This window comes from Sus scrofa, chromosome 2, assembly GCF_000003025.6.
Source record: "Sus scrofa isolate TJ Tabasco breed Duroc chromosome 2, Sscrofa11.1, whole genome shotgun sequence".
Taxonomy (NCBI): domain Eukaryota; kingdom Metazoa; phylum Chordata; class Mammalia; order Artiodactyla; family Suidae; genus Sus; species Sus scrofa.
In genome coordinates, this window is record NC_010444.4 from 28,795,128 (window position 1) to 28,810,666 (window position 15,539).

Here is a 15,539-nt window from a genome sequence, read left to right on the forward strand (position 1 = left end):
CTTCTCAAAATATTTTTAAAGCAAGACCCAAATGGTAACAGGTGTTAGGTGAAACAGTGCTCTAATTTTGAGCGGAAGAAAAAGTAGAACATAGCTGAATCTTTATTGCTCTGAGGGGCTCTGGCTGCCTTTGAGAGAACAAAAATAGCCTCTTCTTTTCCCCTGGGTCAAAAATGTCGAACATGCTCCATGAGCTGATGGTTCCTTCAGGAGAGCCTACATTTGCTTTTCTTTATGTTCCATAAGTCACGTGGCTGGTAGAAAACAAGAGTAGTCATGGATCTTTGTGAGGGAGAGCATCCTTTAAGTGTAGTAAGTGATCATATTGCTAGAGGAGGCAGTGGCAATTTGTCAGATTCCCTAAAACTCTGCAAAGTCGTAATATCGTCACAGAACACAAATCTTAGAGAGGTCAAATGAGTCATTTCTGTGTTGGGTAGGCTTAGGAATAAAATAGTTCTATCCCCAGTGCTCTACTTTAAAATATTTATTAACTCATCTCTCTCCCCCAAACCCTGCATTTTATAATTTCTGACGTTTTTCTCTTTGTTGAAACTGAAAACCCATAGCCAGATATGGTGTAGCAATGCAACTCTTATTTTGCAGGCATGGCTAACATTTTAACTTCTGCTTTTCTTGGGCTACACTGAAGTGGGTGATTTGTGACACCTCAGTTAAAAGACCCCCAAAGGCAGGTTTCTCCCTGAGTCCTGGCTGACTTTGCTATCTCTCTCCAACAGAGGGCAGTGCATTTCTCTGGTTGGCCTGCTCAAGTTTGAAAAATATTTGGTTAAAATAGGATTCTCAGTATCTTAGAATCCAAATACTTTTCTCCTTATTAAAATCATTCCCAGCATACTTCTGAGAAGAATACCCCTGTGAATATTCCAAACAAAGGATACACAACAGATTTAAGTATTCCTCGTGCTAGAAACAGTTGGTATCACTTAGGTTGAAATCTGTGAATGGAGTAAGGGTTTCCTAAATGTCCTGAAGTTGTTCCTTTTTCACTGCCTTGATTTTTTTTTCTTTATTCTTTTTTTCAAGTCTCCTATCCTGGAAGATCAGGAGAGTTTGTTTTGAAGAATTTGTCATTCTAAATAGTCTAATCTCTTTCCAACACTATTCATGATTAAGGTTGGTTTTTTTGGTTTGTTTGTTATGGTGGTTGTTTTTCAGGGCCGAGCTTACAGCATATGAATGCTCCCAGACTAAGGCTGCCAGCCTACACCACAGCCACAGCAATGCCAGATCTGAGCTGCATCTGTGACCTGCACCATAGCTCGCGGCAATGCTGGATCCTCAACCCACTGAGCGAGGCCAGGGATCGAACTCCCATCCTCATGGATACTCGTTGGGTTTGTTACAGCTGACTCACAATGGGAACTCCAAGGTTTTTTTTTTTTTTTTCTCTATTGTCATTTGGATTTTGTGTGTGTGTGTGGAGGAAAAAAAACTTAGAGACCTGATGACTCCTGGAACTGGGAAGGGGTGCCAGGAGCAAGCACACCTTGTTGTGCTGATGGAAGGGACTGCCACTCTTGGCAAAAAGAATTTGCCATCAATTACAAACAATCCCACACAGTTTCCCTTAAATTGGCACAGTGATTTTCAACATAATGAAGAACTGGGTCCAATGCCAATCACTGTCTGATTGCCAATTAGTGTTTCCATCCTTCAAACTCCACCACAAGGGAAAGAGGAAGTACTCCCCAGAGCAGGCTGGGAGGAGAGTAGAAGACAAGGCTGAGGAACAAAATAGTCATTGCCCAGGCTTGAGCTCTGTCCCCTCTAGATCACTGTGTGGAGGTAGAAGCCAGCATTCTTCAGGCCTGGTAGGTCTTCTCCCTGGTTGAGCAACTGAGACCTGGGCTGTATTTCTGTTGCTTTCATTCCAGTGCTACCTTGTCTCCCAAGCTGGCCCCCATGACCAGAGGACCTGGTTCGTACCCTTTTGAGGTCATCTCCTACCCCTCCCAGGAACCTGGATTGTACCAATAGGATGTGATGGAAATGGCACTGTGCCAGTTTCTAGCCTTAAGAAAGCCTAGCAGCCTCCATTTGTATGCTCTCAGGAGTCATCCACAGTGTGAGAAGTCCAGCCACCCTGCTAGAGAGAGTCCACCTAGGGAGGGCCTGGTGGATGACTCCTCCTGGAGAGAGAACTCACATGAAAGGGCATCCAGGTGCCAGACATGTGAGTGAGGAAGCCATTTTCACAGACAACCTCATGCCCCAGCCCCACTCGCCATCTGATGGCAACTGTGTGAGCCATCCCCAAGGCGGACCAGCAGAAGAACCACCTGGCTGAGTCCAGTCAATTCATAGAATCATGATAATAATGAATGATTTTAAGCCACTAAGTTTGGGATTCTTAGTTACACAGCATAATATAACAGAAACACTCTATTCCTTCAGCACTTTTGGTGTGAGTGATGTTGCTACCCTACAGGGCATGGAGTCTGGTTGTCATGGGAACCAGGCTTCCTGCTCTGAAGGGACAAAGGAAGTGAGGGAAAGTGGTACTGTGGGACAGAGAATGGATTCCCTGCTGTGACTGGACGACCTGAGGTCTAGAGCTGGCTCTGGTACCAACCAGCTGTGTGACCTTGTGCAAGTCAATTTCCTCATTTGAAAAAAAAAAAAATGATGGTGTACTATTAGGGAAGCAAATAAGAAACCACTGCTCTTCCTTTCTTCGTCTATGGCAGACATCGGGAATCAATCACGGCTTTACTGAGCCTAGATTTGTCCTCAGAATTCTTCCCAACACAGACAGCTGCTACCTTCTTATCAGAATTAACTCATCAGATGAATCCTGTTTGCTAACCTCTGACTAGGTGATTTCTAAGTCCCATTCTAGTGCTCTTGAAAAATAATCCACTAACTATAGAAAGAAGATGGATTTGGAGTTGATGAGTCATTTCTTAGTCAGACCCTTCAATGGTGTCTCTTTGCCTCAAGAAAAATCTGTGTTCCTTGAAAGGGTCAATGAGAGCTCATGTGATCTGAATTCTGCACTCCCTTCCTGGACTCTGTTTCACACTCCATTGCAGTGGTGTCTTACTAGCTTGCATCTCTGCTCAACCAAAAGCTCCTTAAGGTCAGGGACAAAGTTTTATCCATCAAAATCATCCTCAGCACCTTGCATGTGCCTAGAATCTACCAGTTAGACAATTGTTAGATGGGTGACTTATGAACGAATTAATGAAATGGCTAATGACGGTTAGTTCATTTATTCGTCCTTTTGGACAGCCTTGGGTTTGTTCTTTTGGATTCCAAGCATCCTCAGCAAAGGAGGAACATAAGCTTTGGTGATTCTGAGCTTCGCAACCAAAGCCTCTCACCAAATCAGGACCAACCAGGGGTAACCCAACAGGGCCCACAGAGTCATCGAAAATTCTTGATTGAGGAGTTCCCGTCGTGGCGCAGTAGTTAACGAATCCGACTAGGAACCATGAGGTTGCAGGTTTGGTCCCTGCCCTTGCTCAGTGGGTTAAGGATCCGGCGTTGCCGTGAGCTGTGGTGTAGGTTGCAGACGCGGCTCGGATCCCGCGTTGCTGTGGCTCTGGCGTAGGCCGGCGGCTACAGCTCCGATTCGACCCCTAGCCTGGGAACCTCCATATGCTGCGGGAGCGGCCCTAGAAATAGCAAAAAGACAAAAAAAAAAAAAAAAAAAAAAAAAAAAGGAAATTCTTGATTGATGTCCCCTTAGATGAAGGTCATAAACTCAAATGCTAGCAGGAGGTAGACAGGTAAAAGAGGTCATGAAATGGATCTGTCCCATCCAAAAGGCCAGCCTCTGGAGGCCTCCACCTGTGCTTGCCCTGTGGGGCTATGCATCTCTAGGAAAGTCTGTTTTGGTCTTGTGCTCACTCTGTTTCCAGGATCCAGAAGAGTGCTTGGCACTTATTAATTTTTTTGCAGCAATTTGTCTCTTTGTTGTTGTTGTTGCTGTTGGTATTGTTTCCGCTTGTTTGCAGCCTGGTTTTTTGAGGGTTTTTTTTTTTTTTTTTTTTTCCCAGTCTGTTTTTTAAACATCCAGCTTAACATAGGCTAGCTGGTCAGCATCACATCTTCTAAAAATGGACCAGTTGGAGTTCCCTGGTGGCTCAGTGGGTTAAAGATCCAGGTTTGTCACTGCTGTGGCTGTAGGTTTGACCCCTGGCCTGAGAACTTCCACATGCCACAGGTCCAGGTTTAAAAAAAAAGACCCAAGTGGAGGGAAGTTTTGGATATGAAATGTTTTCAGATATTAGAATGGTACAGCTTTCCCTGACTGGCTTGTGACCCTGGCAAGGGACACCTTTCTTCAGAGCCTCGGTCTCCCCATCTGTAAAATGAAAACAGTAGTGAACTGCTGACATCTCTCTCTTTGCTGTGACGAGGATCCTCTGCAGTGGCACCTGGGGCTACACTGTGACATGGACGAGCGAGAGGCTAGCCCGGGGGGGCTGCAGAGTCCCCAGAAGCTGGGGCGACCCTAGGGCAGGCCAACGGCCCCTGTGAGAAGGCTGAGCATCTGAATAATGAACGCGTTATTTAAATGGAGCTGTGGCCCCATGGAGCGCTGAGAAGTCATTTTCCACAGTTCGCTATTCTCCTAGTCAATGGGGCTTGACCTGATTATTCTCCCTCTGGGCTTCAGGAGATGTGGGGAACATTTGAGATTTGTTAAAAAATTAGTTAAATAAAATTGCCCCCTCCTCCTCAGTGATAGTTTCTGTGAGTGATGGAGCTTTCATGGGGTAATGGCTCAGGTGGATGCAAATCTGAGCACAGAAAATACATCTTGTATGTCTATATATGTAGGGCTGTGTATGTGTGGGAATCGAATTCTCCAGATGTAGAGGGGGGGAACAACAAAGACCCCGAGTAGGAGCTTCTCAACAAGAGCAGCCTAATCGCTCTGATTTCATGGACACTGTCAAGTATGCACCCCTTGGATCTCACCCCTATTTGGCAACTATCTGTCAGGAAGACATCAGTGTTGCTGTCTTTATTACTATTATTATTATTATTTGCTTTTTAGGGCTGCACCCACGGCATATGGAATTTCCAGGCTATGGGTTGAATCGGAGCTGCCGTTGCTAGCCACAGCCACACCCACAGCCACATGGGATCTGAGCCGCATCTGCGACCTACACCAGAGCTCATGGCAACACCAGATCCTTAGCCCACTGAGCGAGGCCAGAGATCGAACCCACATCCTCATGGGTACGAGCCAGATTCGTTTCCACTGTGCCACAACAGGAACTCCCTGGTGTTTGTAGTATTATGTGCATTCACCTAACAACACAAAATACTTTAAACAAAGCAATCATATATTAAAATAAATTCATTAAAATGTTATTTTAAAATTAAATTTTAAATAAATAACACTATTTTTGAGATTCTAAAATTACACTGTGGAAATTTTGAAAAATGCAGGAAATAAAAATCACCACAACCATCCCACTCAGAAATAATGTTTCAAGCATTTTCTTGCCATTTCTTTAATGCACGCTCATAAATCTACATAGAAATGCATGGGCAAAATTGGATCAGGCTGGATATATGGTTTTCTGCATTGCTTTTTTCTTCTAACACGAAGATGTACGCTTTTCCCCCCTGTATTGTTAAATAGCTTTCAAAATCATGATTCTTAATGGTTGTATAATTTCATCAAATGGATGGAGGATGATTTATTTAAACACTTCTTGGTTGCTAGAAATTTAGGTTGAATTGCAGTAACTTTTCAATGAGGAAAAAAAAAAAAAAACGATGCTAGTTATTTATGAGGCAACAATGATTTCTCTCCCTGCATGGGCAGCCAGCAATAAAAGTCAGCCGCACAATCTGGTATGTGATGAAAGGTCCAGAAATGGCCAGGAGATGGATGGCGAAATTGTGAGAGATGAAGTGAGTTATTAGTGTTTATTATTTATATGGTACAGTAAATATATACAGCTCAGGACCGAGCATTCACTTGTCAGCAACTTGCAGCCGGTCAACGGTCCCTCAGAGCCTGGACATGCCTAAATCCACAAATCAAGGCAGACCATTAGGGGACATGGTGAGTCAGCCATTCCTGATGGAGGGGCTCCTACTGGACCATCTCAGTGCAAGTATGTTTCCTTTGCCTGGGATGACTTTCATTTCCAAGGAAAACACCTACAGTCTCCTGACAACCTGAGAGAGAGAGGGAGAGGGAGAGGCAGGGTGTATGGGAGGAGGAAGGATGGAATATTTCCTTTGTATTTTCCACAGTTTTGCCTCCTGGGATAGCAGCTCTCCATGGGCACACCCCCACCCTTACTTATTAATCCAAGAGTCCTAACAAATGCGAAAGGCTCTCGGCTCATATACACAAGGTAGAGATTATTATCTCCAATTTACAGGTAAAGAAATAAAGTCAAAGCAAGGTGCAGTGACTCAAGATTTCTCTTTGCAAATGACACACTCAAACTCAATGACTAAAACTCAAGACCACGAGTTCTATGTCTACAGAGGCACTGGATGTCTCTGGATGTCCTTCGGGGAGCTCTATCCAGATCCCTGGTTTCACCTTTTCTAGCTCCTTAGGCTTTGTAAGTAAATGTCTTAAACTCACAATCTCTCCTTCAGTTAAATTGTGCCTGAAGACTTTCAGCCAGTGCAATTTGCCTTTGTAATCTAGTATGCAAATCAAAGCAAGACAGTGATGCTTGGGCAGGGGCTAGAAGTCTTTCCAATAGTCCAGCCCTGCTTTCTCCCTCTGTCCCAGTCCTGTCCTCTTCTCACCAGACCCCCAGGAAACAGTGGGAAACCCCTGCCGTAGATCATATGAGCCTAGAGAAGATGCCTTCTAAGATGCCCAGCAGTGGCTCAAGGACACCTCACTGGTCTCCATCTTTGTTATAGGTAGAGTAGAAACTACCAAAAAATGTACATGCCAGTTAAATTCAGATGGACAGCAGTTGTGATTCGCAAAATCACACAAAGTCACCGTGTCTCAGGCTATCTGCAATGCCAGGAACAATTTTATTGAGTAACCCACACCGGCAGCAGGGCACCAGAAGGGGGCCTATTACCCGAATATGGAATTGGTAGTTTCTCCATGACGTGGTTCTCAATTTTTTATTCTATCTTGCTGTGACCTTTATAATTTTTATATTGGCTCAGGGAAAATAAAATCCTGAATTAAATTTTATAATTTAATACCTGATTTTATTCATTCATTTATTCTGCAAATACAGTTGAATGCTGCAGTGTATCCAGCCCTGTTCTAGACATAGGAAAAATAATAGCAAACAAGACAGATGAAAATCATGTAAGTTGCACAGCTCAATTCTATTTTTGACAATATCAACACTGTTTTTCCTTTGAGTCGTTGGGGCACCTGTCCCCCAGTACTTTCCCGCATGTGAATGCCCCAAATTTGACTTCGTTCCTCCTAGGAGGACATGTTTTTGCCCTGAACTTCTCTATGGCAACAAATTAGTTATTTTAAACTGCTCTTTTTTAAAAAGGCATATATTCAGATTTGTTGCGCTACTTGTAACACAAATTTAAAACAGTTTATGATCAAATGGCATTTTTTAATTTGTCTTGATTCATGTGAAAGTAATTTGGATTCACATTAGTATTCTGGAAACCGATCATTAACAGTTTTTAACTGATTTTGTAAACACATTTTGCTTCCAAAATAAACATAAACAGGCCAGGAGAAGACTCAGTGTAGCTGAGGCATGAAGATACACACACATTAAGGGGAAGGGCAGGATCCCCAGCGTAAAATGGTGAAGGCAGTTGATTGAGTGTCATTTCCTCTCCAACTCGCTTCATGAAAAATCTGCAAGAAAAATGTGAATAATTTCAGATTTGCCTGATGGGGGGATTTCAAGCTGCAGAGTTGTTTGTGTGTCTATCACGGATCATTGCAAATAATTAAGATGGGGTGGGTGGTGGGGACTGAGTAATGTTTGATAAGGCAGGAGAGGAACAACATGTGGCAGGGATGAGCAAAGTGGTGGGGCTGCTTTCCATGCTCAGCCAGGGTGGGAGATTCAGAGATACACAAAATCTGAAAGGTATGAGGGTCCAGCCCTCCTCCCATCAATGCCAGGACTCCCTCACCAACTCCCCCCCGCCCCCAGCTGCTGCTTCGATACCTCTAGGTCAGTTCAATTCACCTTCCTATGATACCCCACAACCCACAACCCACATGCTTTAGTCCTGAGCATTTTGGCATTTAGAGATACATCCTCCAAAGGAGCTAAACCTAATTGTACGTGTCTACTGATTCAATAGGAATCTAATTCTTAACACACACACACACACACACACACACACACACACACACACACAGAGCCAAGAAATGCCCTTGTACCATCTTTTCCTTCACCTAGGCACCTCTAAGGCTTTGTGACAAAAAAAATAGGAGTGAACATGATTTGGACCATGAGGTGCCATGCAAATCTAGGGTTGCTTCTATCCTTAGTCCTAATCAGTGTGAGTGACCTCGGAGACACCCGTTTTCCTCTAGCACCTCCGAGTTGAAGAGGTAGAGCCCAGAGGATACTCCAAGCATAGGAACTGTCCTCTGCCTACCCCCCAATCCCTTTTTGCCCCTGCCCAGACAAACTGGGAAAGCCACAGTGTCCTCAGTCATCCACCTGCAAGAGTCAGGACACTGGTTTCAGGTGACAAAGATGCAAAACCTTCTCAAGGAAAAAGTAGCAAGGTGCCTGCTTGTGACATCTAAGAGAGGTCTGTGTAGGGTGTTCATGAGTCATAGGGACACTCAGAATACCATTTTGGGAAACACTCCTTCAAGCCATATAATTTTCAGAAAGAACTGCCAATCGTACTTCTCTGGCCACAGTGATTGGTCCAAGATGGACATTGTAGCTGATGCTGACGGCGCCTGTCTAACTTGCACTGGGAGCAGGCTGGGAGTACTCGGAGTTAATTAATGCTCTTTGAGCAGCGTTCAGCCAAAGAGGGGCAGGAGTTGGTGCGTGAATTCTTCAGCTTCCTCACTCCTCAGTGGGTGTGTATTGAAGATAAACCTGGGTACCAAATTTAAGGGAGTGACATAAAACTCAGGTTTTGATGCAGTATTTTTTTATGGTTGCACCAGCAGTGTATGGAAGTTCTCGAGCCAGGGATCTAATCCAAGCTGCAACTGCAGCCTATGCTACAGCTGCAGCATAGCTGAATCCTAACCCACTGCACCACAGCCAGAACTCCTTGAAGCAATATTTTTTGAAAAATCAAAATTAATGCAAAAATTCCATGGTGTACAAAATATCAACATTTTAAATAAGGACAGCACTGGGGTTACTGATTTTTCTTTTTGCTTTGGGCTCTAATATAGCTCAGCTGGGCATTGGTGTGTATCTTTCAACAGCTTCTTTGCAAGTTCAGTAGAAAACAGAAGCAAAAGAAGCTTCCAACAGTCTGAGCTGTCCTCCTAACCAGGCTTCTAACTCGACCAACTTGTGGTCTGCCCTAGCTCGGGGTGCCATCCCCCAGGAGTGCTGTCCAGGACTCCCTGGGAGAGACAAGGCAGGGATACGTGGGAAGAGTGGCTTGAGGCAGTTTATTCTTTGATGTCCTTAAAAGAAGGGTCATTTTGTATGCTGCAAGCCGACAACCAGGACAGATAACTCCCAGAAGAATGAAGGGCATTTCAACTAACAAATCACTTGTTCCATGATGGATAAAGCAAACAGATCAATATACAAACATGGTTAAGTTCCTATAAAAGGCTCTAAGTCTGCTCTCTTTCTTTCTCTATCTCCCCTCCCTTTTCTTTACATCTGTGGGTACCCTTGCCAGGCAACTGAATGACACAAAGCAAGTAGGAGAGAGGAGAATGGCTGCTTCTTAAGCACACCCCAAATGACAGAGCTACCTAGGGATTCCAGTACCTTTTTGTGGGGGAGAGTCTGATCCTGGCACCATTATAAACCAAGCATGGGGGAAGCCAAGCCCATGATCAGAATGTAATTGAAGTATGTTACCTATAATAGGTTCAGATGTTTGTGATCTTCAGCACTTTATGAATTCTGCAGCAGATGGGCGAGGGCCAGGTAGCGGGCGAGAACAGACTGCGTTAGGCAGGCTGGCACTCTGACAAGGGCAGCCCCAGCTGTGGTTCGGGTGTTATTCAGCACGGCCACCCACTGCACCAGCAGCCTGCCTTCCCGAGCTCACGGCCACGGCCGCCTTAATGAAGAGTGGAGGTAAGCATGAATCCCGGCTTTCCAGAGATCACCACATTTGAGAAACCCAGAAGAATCGACATGATGGAAATGGTGCCAAGTTCCTTTGCCTCTTGCTTTTCAACAAAGAGAGAGAGGGAAAGAAGGAGAGAGAAGAGAGGGGCACCTAGTAATAAAATGCATGTCTAAACATTTTCTAATTTTCCTGGGCGTTTAATTTTTTTTCCTTCAAATATTCTGTGTTAAAGCGGGGAAAGCAGAGAGTAATAGCCAACAAAAGGAATCGAGAATGGATACAAGAATTTAGGTGAGCTGGTATAATGCACAGGATACCCTAGTTGAAGTTTCAAATCTTTGCCCTGTCAATTTCCCTTTGTGTGACTTCAAACCCGGTTCTTAACCTGCCCAGCTTTTTGTTTCCTCATCTGTCAAACGACCCAGAGAACAGATGTCTCACAAACTGTTTGTTTGTGTTATGAAATGAAATAATATGATAATAGTTAGTATTTATTGAACATTTACTACAGTTCAGATTTTTATGCATTAACTCTGAAATCTTCATGACAACTCTGTATGATGGTCCCTGTTATCATTCTCACTTACAGATGAGAAAACTGAAGACAAAGAATACAAATGATGTGTCCCAGATTACAGGCAGTAAGGGGTAAGGCAATGCCTGCTCTGAAGTCTATAATTCTAAGCACTGGCTGATGTAGGTCCTTACCTGCAGTGCCAGACTCCAAAAGTCCTTCTGAATCATTTGACGGCAGAACTGGGCCTGGCCTGATTAATTTAGCACAAAAACTCACCTGAACTGACTTGAGATTATCTATAGTTTTTTTTTTTTTTCTTTTTTCCTTTTATGGCCACATCTGTAGCACATGGAAGTTCCCAGGCTAGGTGTCGAATTGGAGCTTCAGCTGCCAGCCTACACCACAGCTACAGTAACGTCAAATCCAAACTGCATCTATGACCTATGCTGCAGCTAGGGGCAGCATTGGATCTTTAACCCCCTGAGCGAGGCCAGGAATCGAACCTGAATCCTCACAGGTACTAGTTGGCTTCTTAACCTGCTGAGCCACAATGGGAACTCCAAATTATGTATAGTTTTTGTTTGTCCCACTTAATATGTATACTAAATATAATAATTTGTTGTTTAATCATGGGATGCTGCTTCAATAATTGCTGGGGGGTTAGATAAGATATCCTTGATGAAATGTGGAAATCTTGAATTCTGAAACATTGAAGTCTGGTTTCACTTTGGCAAGGTAGATCTGTGCTGCCTTTCCAGTGTAGGCACCCAATACAATTTGATGACATTAATATTGCCTCATAATATACACAGGAACCTATGGTCTTTTTGTTGTGCTTTGCTTCCTTGTGCTTCCCAGATATTCTGTTTTTTTTTTTTTACATAAATCGAAGGTTTGTATCAACCCTGCATTGTCAGGTGACGGTTAGCATTTTTTAGCCACATAGTATTTTTTTTTTTTTAATTTTTGTTGTTGTTATTTCTTGGGCCGCTCCCGCGGCATATGGAGGTTCCCAGGCTAGGGGTCGAATCGGAGCTGTAGCCACCGGCCTACGCCAGAGCCACAGCAACGTGGGATCCGAGCCGCGTCTGCAACCTACACCACAGCTCACGGCAACGCCGGATCGTTAACCCACTGAGCAAGGGCAGGGACTGAACCCGCAACCTCATGGTTCCTAGTCGGATTCGTTAACCACTGCGCCACCACGGGAACCCCCACATAGTATTTTTAATTAAGGGATGTACTTTTTTTTTTAGGGTCGCATGTATGGCATATGGAAGTTCTCAGGCTAGGGATCAAATCAGAGGGGCAGCTGCCAGCCTACACCACAGCCACAGCAACGCAGGATCCGAACAGTGACTGAGAGCTACACGACAGCTCACAGCAATGCCAGATCCTTAACCCATGGAGTGAGGCCAGGGAACGAAACCATACCTTCATGGATACTAGTGGGATTTGTTACCACTGAGCCATGATGGGAACTCCAGTTTTTTTTTAGGCATCATGTTATTGCACACTTAATGGACTACAATATACTGTACACTTAACTTTTATATGCATTGGGAAAACAAAAAAATCATGTGACTCGCTGACTTTATTTTGATGTTCACTTTATTGCAGCGGTCTGAAACTGAACCCGCAAGAGCTCGGAGGTGAATGCCTGCAGTATAACTGCTTCAAAATGTCTTTGTTCAGGTATTCATTCAACAAATACTTATTGCATGTCTACTATGTGCCAAGTTCTACTTTAGGCCCTGGAGCTAGAGCGGACCAAAAAGCATGTTTTCCTTGCCCACATAAAACTTACAGTCTGAGAGGAGTAATGCCAGGAGACAATTAAGAGGACTGCAGTTTAGCAATAGGATGCTATGGACCTAAGTACATGAGGACGCCCTGCATCCTCCTAAGTCTCTGAGCATACACAACAGAAATGAGCAGAACCTGTAATAACGGAGAAATAAAAGAATTTGGGAAAAAAAAAACAACCCATAATTATTCTAAGAGAATAAAATTGTGTGCCTTGAAATATTGAAGTAATTATCAGGTTAAATTTCTATGATCCCTGCAATTTCCATGAAACCTGGAAATGTTGGGAGCGTAGGCCTGGCATATCTCTTAAAGTAAAATTATACTTCTTTTCCACTCAGACTAAAAGGTCATAATTAAAGATATAATGAAGCTAAGTGAGTAATGGGATCTGTGATTCACTGGGGAAGTGGATGTTGCCTAAGCCCCCTCCTGCCCCAGAAATGGGGGTCACCAAGTCAGATGGCCTTGGGAGCCCCCACAGGGTCCAGCACCCTCAGGGAGAAGAGCGTTGTCACTGGAGTGTTGTCCCTCAGGAGAAGAGTGTTGTCACAGCAGGAAGTGTCCCGTGAAAACACTGGGCCCAAGGAGAAAGTTTATTGGTTTGTTTTCACCCAGGGTGGGGTTTTTTGGTTTTGTTTTTGTTTTTTCCGAATGTGAAAAAAATACATACTCATGGTAAATTATTTGGAACATTTTTCTAAAAGTCTACAGAAGTATGAAAAATCTCACCTGTCTCATGGCAACCACTATTAGTGTTGTCTTAATATATTTCCTTTGAGAGTTTTCTATGAGCTTTTCCTCGTAGTTGGCATTTGGCTACTTTTTCATTTAAAATTATGATCGGTAATAACGATAACAATTCATTGACCACTTTCTATGCCCCTTATTTAAATAAACAATCTCAGGAGTTCCTGTTGTGGCTCAGCAGTAACAATCTGACTAGTATCCATGAGGACACGTGTTCGATCCCTGGCCTCACTCAGTGGGTTAAGGATTTGGCGTTGCCATGAGCTGTGGTGTAGGTTGCAGATGGGGCTCTGATCCTGTGTTGCTGTGGCTGTGGTGTAGGCTGGCAGTTAGAGCTTCAATTTGACCCTAGTTTGGGAAGTTCCGTATGCCACTGGAAAGACTACATAAACAAATAAATAATCTCATAAAATTAGTTCCACAATTGGTAGCTACTTGACATCTCTGTGGCTCAGCTTCCCGTCTGTATAGTGAGGTGTTCATAGCTTTTATGCCATAGATTGTTGTAAGGATCTTGGGTTAATATATCTAAAGCACTTGGAACAGTGCCTGGCATAAGGTAAGCATTTGATAGTATTGGTTATTGTTATTATCCCATTTTGCAAATGAGGCAACCAAGCATGAAAGGTTAAGTAGCTTATCCAAGGTCAGTAACAGAAAGGAGCGGGGTGGGACTTGAACCTGGCAGTATAGCTCCAGAATCCAGGGGTTCAAGCCAAGTATAGTGAGAGCCAAGTTGCTTTCGAGAGAAAGCACTGGAATTCAGTCCCAGTTGGGATTAGGACATATATATAGATCTATCTGATGGATTTCCCGGGCTCTGATGGAAGCCAAATGGCCAGAAAAGACAGTGGGGGTCTTGAGGGAAAATCCTTCCTTAGGAAAGCTGGGGTCTCCAGGTTCCTTGACTGAGAAACTCTGTCCACGTTCTTTACTACTGCACCCCTCATTCCTGGAATAGAGGAATAGCACCTGACACATAGTAGGCACTTGATAAATATTTGTTGGCTGATTAAATAGGGCTCAATGGAGTCATAGTCAGCAAATGGCTTAGAGATCAGAGAGACTGATGGTTTCAGGGTAGCTGCTGCTATCAGAACTCATCCTGACTTACCCACCTTAGCAGGATGTCTGTTCTTTGAGAGAAAGAGTGGTGAGAACATACTATAAAAAGGCTATCCCTAAACTTTACACTGCTTGAGACCCCTTGTTGTGGGATCCTCATACAAACTTAGCCATACCATCTCTAGCTCATTTTTTGAAAACATCATGGGTCAAGAAGATGGCAACCGAGTCTCAGCTACCAAATGGTAACAGAAACATGCTTCTAGCCTGACATGCACAGATGTGGGGGTGGCTGCTTAGGGTACAGTGGGAGAGGCTGTTACAGAACCTGGATTTGGTCACCTAGCCTGATGTGCAGCAAAGCCATCTAATAACCTTGGGTTGTGGTGGAGAAAAGCACAGTGTTTATTGCAGGGCACCAAAAAGGACAATGAGCAGCTAGTGTTCAAAAGATCTGAACTCCCTGATGGCTTTCAAAACTTTTTTTATTTTTATTTATTTAGTCATTTTTGTCCTTTTTAGGGCTGCACTCATGGCATATGGAGGTTCCCAGGCTAGGGGTCTAATCGGAGCTGTTGCTGACAGCCTATACCACAGCCACAGCAACACCAGATGGGAGCCTCGTCTGTGACCTACACCACAGCTCATGGCAATGCTGGATCGTTAACCCACTGAGCAAGGCTAGCGATCGAACCCAGTGTTGTACAGCAGGATCTCATTGCTTATCCATTCCAAAGGCAATAGTTTGCATCTATTAACCCCAGATTTCCCGTCCATCCCAATTCCTCCCCCTCCCCCTTGGCAACCACAAGTCTGTTCTCCATGTCCATGATTTTCTTTTCTGTGGAAAGGTTCATTTGTGCTGTATATTAGATTCAGATATATGTGATATTTGTCTTTCTCTTTCTGACTTAATTCATTCACTATGTCTGGATTAAGAAGATGTGGTATATATGTTGGGTTCTTAACCCGCCGAGCCACAGCAGGAATTCCAGTGGGCTCCCTGTTTCACTGCGAGTTCTCCCCCGCAAATGACACCACCTCCCTTAGAAACACAATCTTATCTCTCTGCTCCTCTGTTGCCCGAGAGAGTCCAAAGTCCCCAGGAAGATAATGGCCCAGTGAATATGGAATTAATTAAGGATGTGGGTAAATATTTAGAGGTTCTCTGTGGCATTATTTAAACTAGTGAAAT

The 15,539-nt window shown here is 43.9% G+C and overlaps 1 protein-coding gene across 11 annotated transcripts in view; it reads left to right on the forward strand.

Annotated features, from left to right (window-relative positions):
• LOC100737821 overlaps positions 1-15,539 on the forward strand; it is a 331,448-nt gene that overhangs the window by 298,151 nt on the left and 17,758 nt on the right. For 3 of the 11 annotated variants that reach the window (XM_021083225.1, XM_021083223.1, XM_021083224.1), the window contains exons 5-6: positions 10,796-10,854; positions 12,344-12,418. In XM_021083225.1, coding sequence (XP_020938884.1) covers positions 10,796-10,827 — 32 coding nt within the window. In that variant the 3' untranslated portion in view covers positions 10,828-10,854; positions 12,344-12,418. Of the gene's footprint in view, positions 1-6,380; positions 6,570-9,998; positions 10,855-12,343; positions 12,706-15,539 lie in introns of those variants that run through there. The other 8 variants (XM_021083221.1, XM_021083228.1, XM_021083217.1 and 5 more) reach the window with 8 other exon arrangements.